Below are 18,455 nucleotides of genomic sequence, written 5' to 3' on the forward strand. Positions count from 1 at the left end.
AGCCTGCTTCTGCCCAGGTGTTTGAGAAAGGCACATCTTGTTGTCCTGGCAGTAAGTGGAGTAGATAGGGTGGGAGGGCCTTCTCCACATCAGTGGTCAGACTGTGGAATACCCTTTCATGAGAGGTATATTTGGCATCAACTTAACTGACCTTTTGATATCAGATAATGTTCATCTGAGCATTTGTGAGAACCATTAATATCACAGCCTCTCTAATCACGAATTTTATTTCTCTCTACTGATTGTTACTGATTTTATGAGGGGTGTTCTAGAGACAGAGTGTTTGTTCGCCTTCATATACCTGATTCTTCACTCATGATGGTGGTATTTCTCCCATCATCTGTACAGCGTTCCCCTTGTCTCAGTTAGGACACCGCTTCTTCCATGATGTCTTATTCCCTCCTCAAGTCATGATTTGTTTCTAGTCCTTGTTTGTTCTGGGGGAGTGGAGTTCGGTTCTATGGCACTTCAGATTTAAGTTCATTTCGGCACTCAAAAGCTTTCATTTAGCACAAAAATATGCACGTGCACACACACACGATCAAAACCAAAGAAGGCTCTAAAAGAGAAGATTCAGCAGGAAAGTAGACCCAGGATTTCCTGAGCAATAATTTTCAGAAAAGTAGCATTTTAAAGCAAAGTTTGGATGTGACTTTTAGTAAATGCCATGCTCTTCCTCAACCAAGTAGGAGAAAGGAGGAGCTTTCACTTCATTTGGAAAAAGACCTCAGTGTTATAATTTTACTGTGTGTTTCATTTTACCATTCCCTATAGTTAGTCAATTTTTCAGAAGGGCAAAATATAAATAAAAACAAACAATTATGTGATGCAATGGTATTCATGTCTATTGAGTACTGCCATTGAGGTCAATGGGTCTTATTGTCAAGTAAGTGCATATAGGATTGCAGCCTTAGCAAACTTTCAAAGAAATAACTTATAGTTGTTGTGGGTTTTTCGGGCTTATAGTCAACATGCTAGCTCTTTATGAACCACATCCTCTGTCTTGATTGCAACACTCTTTTTTCCTTTGTTGTAGCATGTGGAGGAACTCTTACAGAATCTTCTGGAACTATTGCAAGTCCTGGCTATCCAGTCAACTACCCGCATGGTATCAGATGTACATGGACCATCTCAGTACAGCCTGGTAACTTAATCCATCTGACCTTCACATATTTTAATATTGAATTTGGTTACATTTGCTCCAAGGATTACCTTGAAATCTACGACAACAGCACTATGAAAAAGCTGGGAAGGTATGTATACATTTAATGGGATCTGGGCCAGAATTTATTATGTATATTTATTATCCCATAGAATTCCTTTCCAACTAGATGGGCATAGAATTCTGCCATTAGATGGCCTAAATTAATTGGGACCGTCTTTGAAGTTGTGTCCATCATCATACATTGCTCCCTTTTAATTGGTGCTTCATCCTTCCTTTTTCGCTACTTATCCACTCCTTCTCTTCTGATGTATAATGTATAAGCAGTCACATTTTTCTTGTCATTGGGGCTCTAGAAATGTTTTTAAAATGAATTCTGACATACTTAGTGACCTTATTTAGATATCTAAATTAAAACATGTGTTCACTTCAGATTATCATATAGTATGCAACATTTATAAATATTAATTTATGAATTGTGTCTCTAAAGCTTGAGATGAACATATACAAGTTAACTTTCATTTGCCTCAGGTACTGTGGGAGGTCAATTCCACCATCTATTACCAGTAGTGGCAACACAGTGACACTATATTTTGTGGCAAATCATGATGTTGCCACAGAGGGATTTTCTGTTAATTATGCTTCACTGGATGCATCTGCAGGTATGATTTAGCATTCAAATTCTTCTATACTTTCAGTTAATCCCATTCCTGGGAAAATTAAACACGTATAGCTTCCAGTGAGAAAGTAAAGTGAGGAAGAAAACTCAGCTTTGCTTGTTTAATATGTACCTCTGCTATGATTTAGAACATTGTATTATACTGAATCAATTCATTTGTCCATTGTATTATTGACACCAGAGTGTCAGATAGAAATTCTTCCAAATCTTCCTCAAAATGCTGATGATTGACTGTTACTGGCCATATTGTTAGGCAAAAGGAGGCAGATACCTGAGGGACAAATGCTAGGGGAGAGGAAGCTTTTGAAGGATGATGTGGTGTATGTCACATGGTCTGGCTTGCCTATCCTATGCTTTCCTGCTATCCTGACATGTAATGGAAGATGTTCCCCACACTAAGAGTTTTAAAGTTGGATTTGCTTGTCAGTGTGATTGGAGAGTTGGAGATATTGCATTCTACTTCAGGCAGCAAAATATTTTGAGGGAGGCCTGCTCTCACCAAACACATATCTTATGGATGGCTTAAACACCATGAAGAAGCCATATTGTTCTTCTCAACTCTTCAGCATTAGCGGTTTGTTTCAGTCTAATATAAATCTTTAGCCTTTCCTTTAATTTAATGTGCAAAACATTCCCTCTGGTAGCACACAGTCAAAAAATGTAGTGTCTGGCCTATTTTTCTGGTCCAGAATGTGTGTAGGCAGAGCTGGCAGACTCTTTTTCTTTAGCACCAGTTAGTTTCTGCAACCAGATGATTCATTTTTGAAGGAGGTCTCAAGCCGTGCAGTGTGGGTTTAAGAAATACAATTAACAATGACTTTATGAAATATGGGTTCCAGGGGATAGCCTGAGAGACATCAAGCAGCCAGTAGAATGCCATTTTCAACGAATTAATTGATCAATTGATTAATTAATATCATTTTCAGCAAAATAAACATTTTTTCCTCACACAGCTCACACATTCCATCTCATTTTTTAAATAATTGGGCATTTTTCATCCATCCAATACAAATAAAAAATATCACTGTGTCAGGCTCAGGATTTTTTTTTTTAAAAAAATGTAATTTGTTACAGGGACAAAAAAAGACACCACTTGTTACCGTTACAATTTCGAAGATATTTTAGTAAGTTGTTACTCATTAGGTTTCAGTTGAGGAAGGGGTGGGTTCCATCTAAAAAGTAAGCAAATGATCTAAGGATTTAGCCCCCAAAAGTAATATGAAAAACTAGTCAGCAAGTACCAGTTGTATTACTTACGAGTTATATCCTTGCCACCCTACAAAGTAACATGTTATCATAGCAGTACATTTATTCAAAGTTCTGCTTTGTGTATGCTCCTAAACTAAATATGCTTTTCCTTTCTTCAAGAAAAACAATATCTAACTCTGTAAAAATTTCTTATCTCATTGCACTTCTCGTTGTTTTTCTATTTTGATAAAGAATCATTTTAAATTGTTCCTTTTGCCAGTTCCCGCCTAGCTTAGCTAGGAAAATATTATGCTGTACTTAAATCTGTGCTGCTCCATGTCTTGTCCATAAAGTTGAACAAAGCTGAACACAACAACGTATTATCCACCATTTCTGAGGATTCCAGGAAATGAATCCTTCAGAACATCTGAGAGCAAAGCTGAGGTCTCTTAGCAAAACCAGAAGGAATCAGTCTCACAGTAGGCCTGTGCTGTGTTCACATATATTCTCTCCCATTGCTACAGTCAACGATGATTTAAAATAATAATAATAATAATACATTAAAAAAAGTCCACATTTTCAAATTCATCATCATTCTTTATTATGGCTGCAGACCAGCAAGATTATAAAAACAGAACATACAGAAAACTCCTATATGGAGTATATGAATCCTTCTTTCAAGGTGATTGCAACATTTTCTCTCAACATTTTCAAATTGCCGCACTGAGGAACAAAGTTCCCTGGTCAGTGGCATTAGTTGTGGTGCAAGTGGCTGAGGGAAGAAAGATGGAATCTCTGGAAACAGTTCAAAGACATATTCCATGAACTGAACTGTTTATACCTTTTTGAATGGGGAGGGAAGTCTTTCTTTTTATGTGCCATCAAGTTGCTTCTGATTTTAATGGAGACCCTAAGAAAGTTTCAAAGCATATCAGATGTTTAAGGAATGATTTGTCATTGCTTTGCTCCCCCTCCCATGGGTTTGTGTGGCTGGGTGTGAATTTGAACCAAGGTCTCATCAATCCTAACCAAACACTAGATTTCACCCTTGGGAACACCACATAAATAAAATTCTACAGTTCTGGGTTGGGTGGACTGAATCTGTGTTGTTTTCAAGTGGATGGCTTAAATGTGATAGAATTCCTGTGACTCTCTGATATTGTTGAATTCCGAGGGAATAGTTAGAGATGATGGAATTTGTAGTATGACATTGAGAAGACCACTTATGTATTAAGGTATCATGGAGTATCACGACTAGCTCCATATTTTGGTTTTACTGGGAAGTCATATGGTCAAAAGCTATTTTTGTTTTTGTTTCATATTTCAGGTTTTTAAAACTCCATTGCTTATAATCCTCACTCCCAGAAAAAATGTCAGTAACCACAACATGCTTGTAATAAAAAAACAGCATAGCTAAAGGGACTGATAACAGTCAGTCAGCATATGCAGATTAAAAAGAAAAAAAAACCCACTAAACTTTAAAAAGCTTCTGGGATTGAAGTGTTTTTAATTCTCTTATTGAAATGACATTGCAATAAAACCCTACCTATGATTCTTGTCAAATTAGGCCTCTTTAAATGGGGGGGCAAGATTATGAGATAACTATTCCAAATTTGATGTGAACAAAGGAAGCACCAAGAAAGATGAGAAAAGTTACTCTTTTAGTTTAAAACTACCAGGATTGTCTGTACAGTATTGGCTGGAGTGCTCTTTAGTTAAAAAAAAAAAAAGAGGAGCTATCCTTACCTGTAGTATGAGGCTATTTATGCCTTTAAAGTTCAAAACCAGTTCGTAAAAATGCTCACATTGAGCCAGGGAACAAATGGGGATCTAGTGGTAGGTTATATGGATCACCTATGGGGCTGCTCATAGAGACAGTGCACGCCTTCCAGTTTGATCAAAATGCTACTGCCAGGACTAAGGATGGTAAATGGATCAATCATACATATGATTGTTTTAAAGTTCAAAACCAGTTCTTAAAAGGGCTAACACTGAGCGAAGGAACAAACGGGAATCTAGTGTAATGATTTATAGGTTATATGCTGTCAAGGAAGGAATTCTGTTATATTGTATATATTTATGTTTATGGATTGCAATGTACAAGAAACTATTTCATAACAAACAAAATACAAGCTATTCATAATAGTCACTTCAAAAAGCTTTTGAAGTGTTTTATATACTTTATATAATTATATATATAAAGAAAGAATTCCTTCCTTGGTAGCATATAACCTATAAACCATTACACTAGATCCCCGTTTGTTCCCTGGCTCAGTGTGAGCCTTTTAAGAACTGGTTTTGAACTTTAAAACAATCATATATATGATTGATCCACTTGCCATCCTCAGTCCTGGCAGTAGCACTTTGATCAAACTGGAAGGCCTGCACTGTCTCTATGGGCGGCCCCACGCAAAAAGCATTGAAGTAACCCAGTCTGGATGTAACCAGCTCATGAAAAGCTAAAGCCAGTTCTGCCTTTTTCCGAATTAGGGCTGCAGCTCACAAACAAGAACTTCAGTTCTGGACTTTGAAGGGGGAGGGCAAAGGTTGGAAATGAACATTGTGCTTGGCTAATGGTTGGAGACAGATGGAGATTCAATTTGAAATGGCTGGGGTGAAATGTTTCTAAACAAGCTTGCTTTTGAACTTGTCTACAAAGGATCTTTGTTTGGGCCCCTTCTTTTCCATGAGTTGGTAAAATTAAGTCAGTTAATTATGTTACTATGTGCCAGCAGCGGCAGGACTTCAAGTGCTGATGTTTTCTTCCATTGCCTGCAGGCAAAAAGCATGTTGTGTTGTAAGTGGTGCAGCATGAATTGGAGGGTGGAAGAGATTGCAAATATTAGTATAAAGGGGACAAACACACTTCTGACTGTGAGATCCTCATATTAAAAGAAAAAGCAGGCATGGCGGAAGGTCCTTCTTTTGGTTTTTTAAACAGAAAACTTTTTAAATGATCAATCTTTTCCTTTTTGTAAGGGATGAGGAAATGTCCCCATTTTAACTCTAAAGGTTGTGCAATGAAGCATGAGAAAGAGACAACGCAATGGTGTTTTAATTTTTTGTTACTGTTTGTGCAGTTCAGCTTCCAGCAGCTTTATTGCTCTTTCCACTACAGCCAACTTCATGGCTTATTGGCTGGATTAAGAACCAGATGGATGGTGCCTCCTTCATATGCTGACGGATCAAGCTGTGTAGAGTTCTTAAGCAGAATTGGCCTTTTCTTTCCAAACAAACTTTGTGTCTTGAAAATGAATTGAAAGAAAGGTTTCTCCAAGTTTTTATGAGCAACATCAAGACATAGAGCAACATCTTGATGTTTTGGAGTGTGATGAAGAAAACAAAATTAAACTGCTTTTTTGTAATTATTCCTGCTAAAAGCATCTTTCCATAGCTGGATGCTAACATGATCAAAAGGGTTTTTCTGCTCCTGTCAGAGAGTTACCAACATAACAGTTACTGCAATGGTATTCAGTGGATTTGTAGAAAAGGCAATTAGCCAAGCAGGATGTTGGTGTTTAATCTTCATGACCAGCTGTGTTTAATCTCTTCTGGCTATTGTACAGATACAAAAATTAAGGTATTGGGCAATTGTTCCATTGCTCCATTGATTTTCTTTGAATACTGTGGGAAACCATGAAGAGCAGGTAAATGTTTGATCTGGAGTTGCTTGATTTCTTTCAAGATACTGGTGTGAAAGAGCTTAAACTATATTTCTCTTTAATAATTACAGTGGTGCCCTGCATAGCAACGATAATCCGTGCAGCCAAAATCGTCGCTATACGGATTCGTCGCTATGCGAAATAAAAAAGACCATAGGAATGCATTAAAACCCGTTTAATGCATTCCTATGGGCAAAAAACTCACCGTTATGCAAAAATCCATTTTCGCTGCCCAGTAAGCGAGGAATCGGCGCGAAAACACAGTGGGTGGCCATTTTTTTACCCGGTGGCCATTTTGGAACTGCCGATCAGCTGTTCTAAAAACATCGCTATGCGAAAATCGGTAAGCGAAACAGCTTACCGATCATCACAAAGTGATTTTTTACTATCTAAATCATCGCAATGCGATCACTTTTGCGATTGCAAAAACTTAATCGCTATGCGGATTTGACATTAAATGGGTCGCCCGTTAAGCGAGGCACCACTGTACTAGGTACCCAAGAATAAAATTAGACTCTTGTTATACCCTATTCATGGAACAGGGAAAACCTGTTTGGCTTAGTCTTCCATTTGTAACCAATCCCATGTTTTTGCACCATTCGAGGATTATGGGAGCTTGACACAACTATTCTTACTATGCCATCTTAGGTTAAAGCTTTTTGAAGTGACTATTATGAAGAGCTTATATTTTGTTTGTTATGAGATAGTTTCTTGTACATTGCAATCCATAAACATCTTTGCAATGAGAGTCTGATTTTCAAGCTTTTTTAAAGCCCATTTTAACTCTTCTGGCTCCTTTTCTCTGTTTCCTTTCAAGCATGCTTATACCAATACACAACAGTTTCTGGTGTGTTGACCTCTCCAAACTATCCGGGCCACTACCCTGACGAAATGACATGCATATACAAGATTCAGGTGGAGAGGAACAAACAGATTGCTTTGCACTTTACCAACTTCTCTTTGGAAGAGGATGCAACATGTTCAAGTGATTATGTAGAAATCAGGCAAGTTTGTTTGTTTTTGCTATCTTTGGAACAACATTTGAAAAGTTAAAAATCCACTTCTGAACACTGTAGAATACAATGGATTGAAACTTTATGAAACTGCTGTATGCAATATCACTGTACTATTTATCCTAAGCTACATCTGAATCCAGAATGCCCTCTTTTGAGCATCTGGAGTTCTCCATGGGTCTTGTACACAGCCTGAAAAAGCTACTTTTTAAGAGTACTGCTCCTCATGGCAATGTACACTGTCATATGAACACAGTAGAAACTGCTTTGGGATGATCTTTTTGCTATGAGCACCAGTCACTGGAAAGATATTATGATGCTAGGCATCGTCATTTCCCCAGGTTAGGAGACAACTGTCAGAGTAAATGGCACTGAAGGAGGAAAATGTTTGATTTAACTCTGGTATTTCCAGCTTTTCTATCTTGTCTCTCACATTCCCTTATTTATCTAGCTCTTCTCATGCCTGTTTGTACAATCATAGAATCATAGAATAATGAGGTTGGAAGGAGCCTATAAGGCCATCAAGTCCATCACCTTTCTGTCCAGAAGAAGTTCTAGCTTCCCTTTGGAGGCTTACCAGCCTTACCTCTCACAAGGACTCACACTGGTCTCATAGTTTGATATTCCTTCCATCCCTATGCCTAGCCTATAAAGTAGCTTCTCCCTCCAACTCAGAGGCTCTCCCTCAGCTTCTCCTGTCCCTCTGCCATTCAAAAAGCTTGCCACTTCAGAAATAACCACAGATGGTTTTTAAAATGTGATCAATAGAGATGAAATCCCTGGCTTTGCTTTTCTCTTTATGGCTTCAGTTGCCAGCAGCTCCTAGCTGGGACAACAACTCTCCTTACAAGAGAGAGTGTTAGCAAGGGGCTCCTGATGGTGCTGTCCATGGTCCTGATAGTTCTTTATAATGCTTTCGCTTGATTTAGCACAGAACATATTGAGTCCTTGTGCTAATAGACTACTTTCCATGAGCTTGCCTGGCCAATGCACAAGGTCTGGTCCTGAATTTTGAAAGAAAATAAGAGTTCTGTTGATCAGACACAAGACTGTCTGGTCTAGCATAGCCAGATGCATCTAGAATTCTGCTCCTACTCTTGAATCAGGCTTAATATATTTATGCAGGGATCAGTCCTACTGAGTAGGCCTCGTTCTCAAGGAAACTCACCTTCTGGTGATACTACAGCTTCCTCTTCTTATTCTTTTGACAGGATCTTTTTGGGGTTTTAGAGTAAAAAACTGTTTTGCTTGTTTTGAGACTGGTGAGCCCTGGAAGTAATAGTAGCATCTCAGAAGATATAATATCTCTAGAAGTTGGAGTTTTAGATTCCTAACTTTGTATGTATGTGTGTTTTTGGACTGCAGGGATGGAGGTTATGAGACTTCACCATTAATTGGAAAATATTGTGGCTCGTCATTGCCTCCTGTTACTGTCTCTCATGGTAACAAGCTGTGGATAAAGTTTGAAAGTGATATACTTATCACAAGCACTGGATTCTCAGCTTACTGGGATGGATCATCAAGAGGTAAAAACAGGAATACCAAGTAAATACATTTCTTTGCTAGAAAGATAGATTAGTTTCTCCATTTATTTGGCAGCTTCTCTTAGACGAAATTGTTTTGCCCAGAATATGGAGATCTGACCCCCACCCCACCCCTCTTCTGGTAAAGTGAACAGGTTGAAATGCAGAATCAATAGAGTGGTTAACATGACAGTGTTGGAGTTAAGAAGTAAATCTTCACACGTTTCCTTCTTGAAGTGAAACATTTCAAGTCCCCCTCCACAATGCTGGACAAAATTACAAGGGCTTTTATGCCTTTTTCCATCTGGCGTTTTTGTTTTTGTTTTGTTTTGTTTGTTTTTTGTTTTTTTGCAAAAAAAATCAAGCTGAAGTGATTTTGTGTGGGTTTTTTATGTTAAAAAAACTCATATTTTGCAAGGAAAACCAGTATTTAGGACAAAACACAAGGTTTTTAGTGAAAAATATATTTGCAGAAAATAATCCAAAGGCTTTTTGCACAAAAAAAATGCATATTTGCAGAAACCACCACAGATGTTTTGCACAAAAAAAGAAGTTTTGTGAATGCCATCGCTGATAAAAAAAGTGCTGTCCTTTTTGCTTCTGAGTTAGAGCAAAATGTCTCACAGCAATTGCCCACTTTTTTGATGACCTGTTCCTAAATGCCAAGTCTTCATTGAGGAAAAGAAAATGTGCAAGCATTTGTTATATCCTTAGATGGACTTCTCTGTCAAGGTATGGACTCTCAAGGTCTCTGATCTTAAGGAAGTTGTTAAATTTTAAGCATACAAAAATAGACCCTTTCTCATTTGGGTATTTTGAATTTGTCTCCCTGCATGTTACATCATCTCTACTGGTTTTAAAGATATTGTATATTTTGTATTTTGCAGAATTAGGATTCACATATCTTTTCCACTACATGAATTCTGTTAATGTTGGGTTATTTTATTTCAGCTTTTAGAGGAAAAGTAGGCTGCACATTTTATAAGTATGGTGGTTAGGGTGGATATTTTCTTTTTCTGAGTCCTGAGTTATTTTCTCCCATTCCAGCTACTGGAAAGGACTACAAAAGTGCTGAAAATCCAAAGTACAGTGCATTCCCTGACCACAATTTAATGATGAGTTTATTGTAAAGGGAATATATATTCATTTGTAGGGAGGTTTTTGTTTCTTAAGGTTTGTGCAGTTTTGGAAGGTGCAAAACATTTTAAAATAGCAACAAAATGTGGTGTAATGTTTTGAAGGCTAGCGGGTTCACAAAAGCATAAGTTTGCATTCTTTTTAGTTAGCTACGTATGTGGAGTGTTATCTTAATTTGGCAGATAGATATAGATATACACCAGATGGTATAGCCAGGTGGGAGGAGAAACATAAGCCATTTTTATGCTGAAGTCCTTTTCTGAGCATGAATTGTGGAACAGAACAGACATTGGTCAATGCAGTGTTTCCTTTGCACTTTTTTTCCAGGTTGTGGTGGAACCCTCTCCACGTCATCTGGAATCTTCATGTCTCCCAACTACCCCATGCCCTACTACCACAATGCAGAATGCTACTGGCTGCTGAAGTCAAGCCATGGAAGTCCATTTGAGATCCAGTTTGATCAGTTCCACTTAGAGGCACATCCACAGTGCCAATTCGATTATCTTGCTGTATGTAGAGGGCCTTATTTCCTTCATGCAGGTTGATCACAACAAAGTATAATAACAATAATAATGCTGATGTGGGATAGGAGCTGTATTTGAGGACATTGTGTTGGTTTTAACAGATTAATGTTAAAATAGATACTTTTTCATTAAATAGGAGGGGACATTGCATTACATTGTTTTCAAAAATATTAGATGCCTCATTCAGCTTGTCCTCCATTTTTAAAAGTAACAATGATCTGTTTTTGAAAGACCGGCACTCCTTTAGAGAAGAGCATTGTGTGAAATTGTCTAACATAGACATGCAGGTAGCAAAATTCTGATGATCATATTGGCTGGAAGAAATGCCACCAAAATGCTAAGAATGGCTGCTATTCATAGCGATATATAACTGCAAGCCTTGCTCATGAGAAGGTTGCTAGCCATGAGAAGTTTTTCTATTCAGGCAAGTGCTCCGTTTAGTAGCCACAACCTTTGTTCATGCTTTCAGCTGCTGGCACTTTTGGGCAGCCCTGCCCCATCTTTTGAGGTTCCATCCTCTTCATGGGTGATATTTTTCTCAATGATATCTGGACATTCATTCCCATTAGGTTGCTCTCTAAGTCCCAGACATTCCCCCAAGTTTTTCATGAAGCTCCGGTCATTGTTTCTGGAGCTGCTTTCCTCTTAGCTGCTGATGCTAGTAGTAGGTTGCCACTAGTACTACAGTAAGGTGGGTTCCTCTTGTTGTCACTTTGAGTAGAGTCTGCTGCTGTTCAGCTCCAATTTGTACATTCAAGCCAAACTTAAAAGGCACAGTTGAGTCCACAATTAGCACACAGGTCCATTTCTAATTGGGCCAACTGGTGTTGTGAGGTTTTCGCCAGTGGTCTGATCACCCCTCATGATGACTGCTCAGCATCTATCATAGATTTCTCCATGGAAGGGCATGCTTATGGGTTCCCAAGGACAGGCTGGTTGAGAAGGATCACCTGTTTATACATACACAAAAAGGTTTTGTCCCTGTGTTCAACAAATTCTGGAATCCATTCTGCCTTTTAAGTTCATTTCCACAGAGACTTCTTTGTACCCGAAGGGAAGTAATATTTTTTAGTCTGAGTTAAGATGAAGGTAAGTCAAAGGGAGCCTTGCACATCAGGCTGTTAGCAAAACATTTTAATGAATTAGAGGAACAAAGAGATAGAATTGCTTGGCAAGAAAACCATTGTGTGTCCAGAGATCCATATTCAAAATGTTATATAAATATCCTAAATATTCTTCTTCTTAATCAGGGCCTTTTTGTACCCACTAGTGAATGCCTGCTTAAAAAAATACAAACACCTAAAAGCACTTTATTGTCATCAAAATGCAGAACATGCTGGCCACCTCAGTTGTTCCTCAAAACTAGATTAATGGGTATTTGAAGAGCCAGTATTAGGCTGAATCTGCTTTGAATAAGCAATTTGCCAAATGTCTGGGAGGGCCAACTTTTTGATGGAAGTTGCTTTTTTAGACATGAACAAAAATGGTTCTTCCATTTTTCGGCATGCTATTTTTTTCTCTGATCTGTGGCTGCTTTGGCACCAACACTTTTAAAATTTAAAGACCTCTATCACTATTATCTTGGCCACATGGTTATTACATGCTGACATTGTCATGGCTCATGGACAATCAGGTTTAATTATGGGACAGGAAGGTTGAGAGCAAATTAAGCCCTTCCTTGCTCTTGTGAGAGACAGAGAGGTCACATGTTTCTCTTGAGATGAGGTACATCTGCTCCCTGTAATGCCATGCTGCTCAGGTGACTCCTTTGTAGGCAAAGCTTACATTGCAGGAAAGGCGTACTTCCTATATAGTCAGACTGCACTTACGTATGTGTGACTAATTGGGACATAATGTGGATGAGGTTCCTCATTCAAATGTACATTCAGTGTGAACCCCTTTGAAATTGAGGGACTGAGATCATGACCGTTTGGCTGGCTGGAAATATCACTTACCCCCCATTGCATTACTTTTATTTTGAATGCAAAAAGACAAATAGATTACCATCCAGTATGAATTAAATAACTGTCAGTGACTGGATGGAAGCAAAGGAATGAGGGCCAAAGCAAGGAAACATTGGCTTGTGGTGTAAATACACATCACTCATGAAATGCTCTCCTGTTGGGTACAATTTACCTTAAATGATTTTACTGCAAAGAGGTAGATATGGTCATATATCTTTCCTCTAACTCACATGTTGGCTCAACACTTTTTAGGTGACTTCAATAGGATGATAGAGTGTCACTTCACATATTTGGACCATTGCAACACCTGGCATCAAAACTGATGATATATATTAATACCTGCATGCCTACTTCAGAATACCATCAATGTCTCTGTTGTAGGATGCTTCCAGTTCTGGAATGACTGTGTCCTGACACTGTAACTTATATATTTGTTCACTTACTCTGTAGCCTTATGTCCACCTACTTGGAAAATAGCATTATTGGAATAAATGGGACTTACTTCTGCTTTTATAAGCTTGTGCAATATCGATACTAGTGACTGGTGTACTGCCAGGCAGAAAAGCAATATATTGCTGTAGTCAATATGTGCTGATATGTAATAATTTCCAGATTTCTGTAATAATTGATATGTAATAATTTCTGAAATAACCACTACAACAAAACCTACAATGCCTTTCATGGTATCATGAACTAAATATGTCTCAATTCAGTCTTGTAGCACTGAGTTTAATCAGGCCTGTATCAACTGAATGTAGGCAAAATTACAAATGCCACTATATGGTCATTGGGATGCATGTTTATGAAAATCATAGTAATCTCCCCTTTTTGTTCCAGCCTCCACTAATTACAAATGATTATTTAAACATTTTACACAATTTTGTTTGCTAATTTTGTTTTTTTCCTTAATTATAGGTCTATGATGGCAACAGTACAAATGCTAGGATGCTGGGAAAATTTTGTGGCAATCAGATACCACCCACAATCCAGTCTACTGGGGATAGTGTATATGTAAAACTAAGGACAGATGGTTCTTTGAGAGGTGGAGGTTTCCTTGCTAATTATAAGCAGAGTAAGTTTAATCAATCTGACTTTGGTTTGTGACTCCATCTAGTAAACTTTGCGTTCTTCATATATTCAGTATACCTTTTCCAGATTTTGTTGGAAGATCTTCTTCGCAGGAATGATTCAAGTGTGTAAATTACAAAAAGGAAAATGAAGATCTCAAACCCAACTCATGCAGTGACTATTGATAGATTAACCCTTCATGAGCAGGAGCATAGGAGGCCAAATCACTCCAAATCCTGCCATTGATCAATTTAGTTTAGTAATCCTTTTTTTTTGTATTTTTGATTTTTTATAAGGGATAACAAAAAGGAAAAGGGAATTGGGGTTGATGAGGAAGAGGGGAGACAATAACATACTTTCATCCATTCTGTACCTATTGCCATATCAAGATTTTAAATTATTCTATTTACTCTTTTCTGCCTTCTAGATTCAGTTCTCCTTTCAATATGTACTGTTCACAAGCTGCCTGTTGATTCTGTCCACTTGTTAAATAGATCCCATCTTTCTGTTGCCTTTTGCAAGGGATAGTCCTTCATGACTTCTGATAAAATGTCCATTTCGGCTATTTCCCGTATCTTTTCAATAAGATCTTCTTGTTTCGCTACCGTTGATCTTTTCCAATTTTTAGCATATAAAATTCTAGTTGCCGTAACTATGTATATAACTATATAATTCTTTGACTTATCTATATTTTCAGGTATCATACTCAATAAAAACAGTTCTGGGGTTAATGGCACTTTACAGAGCAATATTTGTTCCAACATTACGTGTACTCTTTTCCAATATTGTTTCGCTACTCCACATGACCACCACATATGATAATAGCTTCCCACTTGTGATTCACATTTCCAACACTTATTTGATACATCTGTATACATCTTTGACAATTTTTCTGGGGTCATGTGCCATCTATAAAACATCTTATATATATTCTCTTTAAAGTTCACCGATCTTGTAAGCTTTATATTATTTTGCCATATTTTCAACCATTGATCAATATCAATGTTATGCCCTATATTTTGTGCCCACTTAATCATACATTCCTTAGCCATTTCATCTTGCATCTTAATTTCCAACATATAATTATACATTTTCTTAACAGTTTGTTCTTTTGAACCTAATAAAAGTTTGTCAAAAATCGTTTGCTCTAAGTAGAAGCCTTCTATTTTATCTTTTGTATATCTAGATTCTAGCTGTGCTCTAGGCCACCACTCTATATATATATTCTGTGACTCTAGCTCTTCTTTAGACTTTAGTTCACCATCCTTTTTTAATAGATCTTGATATTTTAAAAAGTTTGTTTTTGTCATAAGACTGGGTTGGATAAAGGCCTCTAACGGTGATACCCATACAGGTATTTTATAATAAATTTGTTGTACAATTTTTCTCCACATTCCCAGTAAAGCTCTTCTTATCATATGTGAATTAAAAATTTTTTGTTCTTTGTCCTTTTTATACCATAAATAGGCATGCCAGCCTAATTGCAAATCATGTCCCTCCAAGCTAAGTAATCTATCGTTTTCTAGAGTTATCCATTCTTTTATCCAATCTAGAATACAAGCTCTATAATACAGAACCCAGTCAGGAAGACCAAAGCCACCCCTCTGCTTAGCGTCTTGCATTGCCTTAATTTTAATTCTTGGTTTTTTACCTTGCCATATAAATCTCATGATTATCTTATTAAATTCTTTGAAAAATGACTGTTTTAATATTATAGGGATTGACTGAAATAAGAATAGGATTTTTGGTAAAATAGTCATTTTAATTGCTGCAATTCTTCCCAACAACGATAGTTGTGATTTGTCCCATTTCTCCAAATTGTTCTGTATCTCCTTCATTAGTTTCATGTAGTTATCTTTGAATAATGTACTTGTCTTCTTTGTAATTTGTATTCCTAAATATCGAATTTTCTTCTCCTCATCAAAGTTCGTCTTCTCTATTAGCTCTTGTCTTTCATGTTCTCTCATGTTTTTGGTAAGTAATTTAGTCTTCTTTTGGTTTATTCTCATTCCTGCCATGTCACCAAAAATTCTTAACGTTGTCATCAGATCCTCTATTGAATCCAATGGTTCTTGCAATATGATAACTAAATCATCCGCAAAGGCCTGGAGTTTGTAGACTTGACCTTTCACTTTTAATCCTTTCAATTCTTTTTTGTTTCTAATTTGTTCGTTTAGTATTTCCAGAGTCAAAATAAACAGGAGTGGGGAGAGTGGGCACCCCTGTCTAGTACCTTTCTGTATTTGGATTTCTTTTGATAGTTCGCCATTAATTTTTACTTTTGCCTTTTGCTCTGTATATATTGCTTTAATTAGTTTCATAAATCTTTCTCCAACCTGCAGTGTTTTCAATGTGTGCATCATAAAATTCCAGTCAAGATTATCAAATGCTTTTTCCGCATCCAAGAATATCATAGCCTAGTTTAGTAATCCTTACACTCACTGACACAGTGCAAGACAACATCATGTCCCAGCTAGTCCCAAGCATCCTAATCAAACATCTTTTGTGGGTCAAGCAAAAGATGTTTGATGCCTTTCTTTCGAGGAGTTTAGAGTGACATAGTGGTCATCTTCACCCATAACATCAACAATGTAGTTCTCAGATATACCTTTTAATCCTGATCAGGAACACAGGACTCACTATTCAGTTTTTAAATGTCACTATTCAGTTTTAAAATGTCTTTGTGTGTCTGTATCTGTGTGTGTGTGTGTGTGTGTCTGTGTGTCTCTCTGTGTGTCTGTCTGTGTGTGTGTTTCTCTCTCTCTCTCTCTCTCTCTCTCTCTGTGTGTGTGTGTGTGTGTGTGTGTGTGTGTGTGTGTGTGTGTGTGTGTGTGTGTGTGTGTGTGTGTGAGAGAGAGAGAGAGAGAGAGAGAGAGAGAGATGTCTCATTTTGTTGCCTCATAAGCCTTTGGGAAGAGTTATCACAATTACTTAAGGTTCAGACACCCTAAAATAAATAAAGTAACTCTTCAATTTACAACGGTCTGCTGCTGCTAATGTTCCAGAGACATTATTCCAGCAGAACCTTGTGCCATAACAATTATAGTTTATAAAACTATAACCAGGGGCCAATCACAAAAAAGCAAGCTAATTAGCATGCTGTGGGGTGTGTGAAAAGTTCGTACTGTGACTATCTTCCAAGAAAAGTCCTGCTTTTTAAAACATCACATTGTATAGTTTGATCCAAGCTGTGGCTCTTCCATTATAGGCCATTTCCCGTCTTATGCACTATGAGTTCCTGTTCCATAGTATAGAATTTTAGTTTAAAGCTACTTGTAATATAAACCACAATATAAATTCCCAACAAACGTAGTTCATATTATTAGTACTGTTTGAATATCTGGATTGTAAAATTGTAGGATGTATAACATTTTTTAAAATGTCTTTTTGAAGTTTGCCGGGGAATAATAATCACCAGGCACCAAGGCATATTGGAAAGTTTAAATTACCCTGATAACTACCCTCCGGGTACAAACTGTGACTGGACCATCCAAACTACTTCTGGTAACACCCTCAACTACAGTTTCCCAGCATTTAGCACAAAAGGAGGAGAGAACTGTCAACGTGACCATGTAAAGGTATGTAGAAAAGACTTCTCTTTTTTTACAGTGCCTTATATAAGCAGGATAAACAAATGGAATGGAATAAAAGTGGATAGGCAAGGAATTATGAAGGATGGTGATGAGGATAGTTTTATAACTTGAAACAAACCCTCTGAACTATCTGCTGATTCAGACAAGAGCTTTCATGTTCAAAATGCATACAGCCTTAAAGTGGCAGGTATACAAAGAATGAAAAGAATTCATACATCTCAAAATGATGGCCAAACATGGCTTCTGGCCATATGTCTATGGCATTTTAAGATATAAGTACTCCTGTGGGAATTACAGTATTATGTAGAAGCATATGCTGTATTTTTAAAAGAAAACTGTAGTCATAAGCAAACTTACCAGGAAGCTGACTTCATCAAAATCAATAGGATTAACTTCAGAGAAATTATGTTTAGGGTAGGAGCTTTCAATTGAAATCAATATTTTCCCTACACAACAGTTCTTTCTCACTTCTGCCATCTCCTCCTACATTTATTTATTTTTCTAGGGCTCCTCTGGTGGGCACAATCCCAATGTCTTCTTATAAATGCTTTCAGAAAGTTCTTTTTTAAAAACAGGGTTAAATCTGCCCTGGGTAACCATCTGGCTGTTTCAGTGTCACAAGAAAATGGTGCAATGGATTTCTACTCCCATTTGATAATGATTTTGAGGTAGTCAGGCCTGATATGGCCTGATACCTGCTTAAGGAAACATGGAAGACATACGGTAATTTGTCTAATAACTGGGATACAAACATCTATGCATCTGATCCATAAATAGTGAAGATTTTTTACATCTGTCACTTAGAAAGCAGAACTAAATCCACAGTACCAATGTAAAGGATTCACAAGAAAGATAGCCTCTAATTATAATAAACCTCAGATGACTAACAGCTCCAAGATGCCACTGTAAGATGGGTCCCTCTCTTTCACACATATAAAGCCA

The 18,455-nt window shown here is 37.4% G+C and overlaps 1 protein-coding gene across 2 annotated transcripts in view; it reads left to right on the forward strand.

Annotated features, from left to right (window-relative positions):
• CUBN (cubilin) overlaps positions 1 to 18,455 on the forward strand; it is a 153,057-nt gene that overhangs the window by 46,247 nt on the left and 88,355 nt on the right. For both annotated transcript variants that reach the window (XR_013537787.1, XM_020806644.3), the window contains exons 21-27: positions 1,037 to 1,253; positions 1,694 to 1,824; positions 7,509 to 7,695; positions 9,070 to 9,230; positions 10,692 to 10,873; positions 13,768 to 13,924; positions 17,314 to 17,498. Coding sequence is in view for 1 of the 2 variants with exons in the window: in XM_020806644.3 (XP_020662303.3) it covers positions 1,037 to 1,253; positions 1,694 to 1,824; positions 7,509 to 7,695; positions 9,070 to 9,230; positions 10,692 to 10,873; positions 13,768 to 13,924; positions 17,314 to 17,498 (1,220 nt within the window). In the remaining variant the exon portion in view is untranslated. The remainder of the gene's footprint in view (positions 1 to 1,036; positions 1,254 to 1,693; positions 1,825 to 7,508; positions 7,696 to 9,069; positions 9,231 to 10,691; positions 10,874 to 13,767; positions 13,925 to 17,313; positions 17,499 to 18,455) is intronic.

Source organism: Pogona vitticeps, chromosome 6 (assembly GCF_051106095.1).
Source record: "Pogona vitticeps strain Pit_001003342236 chromosome 6, PviZW2.1, whole genome shotgun sequence".
Taxonomy (NCBI): Eukaryota; Metazoa; Chordata; class Lepidosauria; order Squamata; family Agamidae; genus Pogona; species Pogona vitticeps.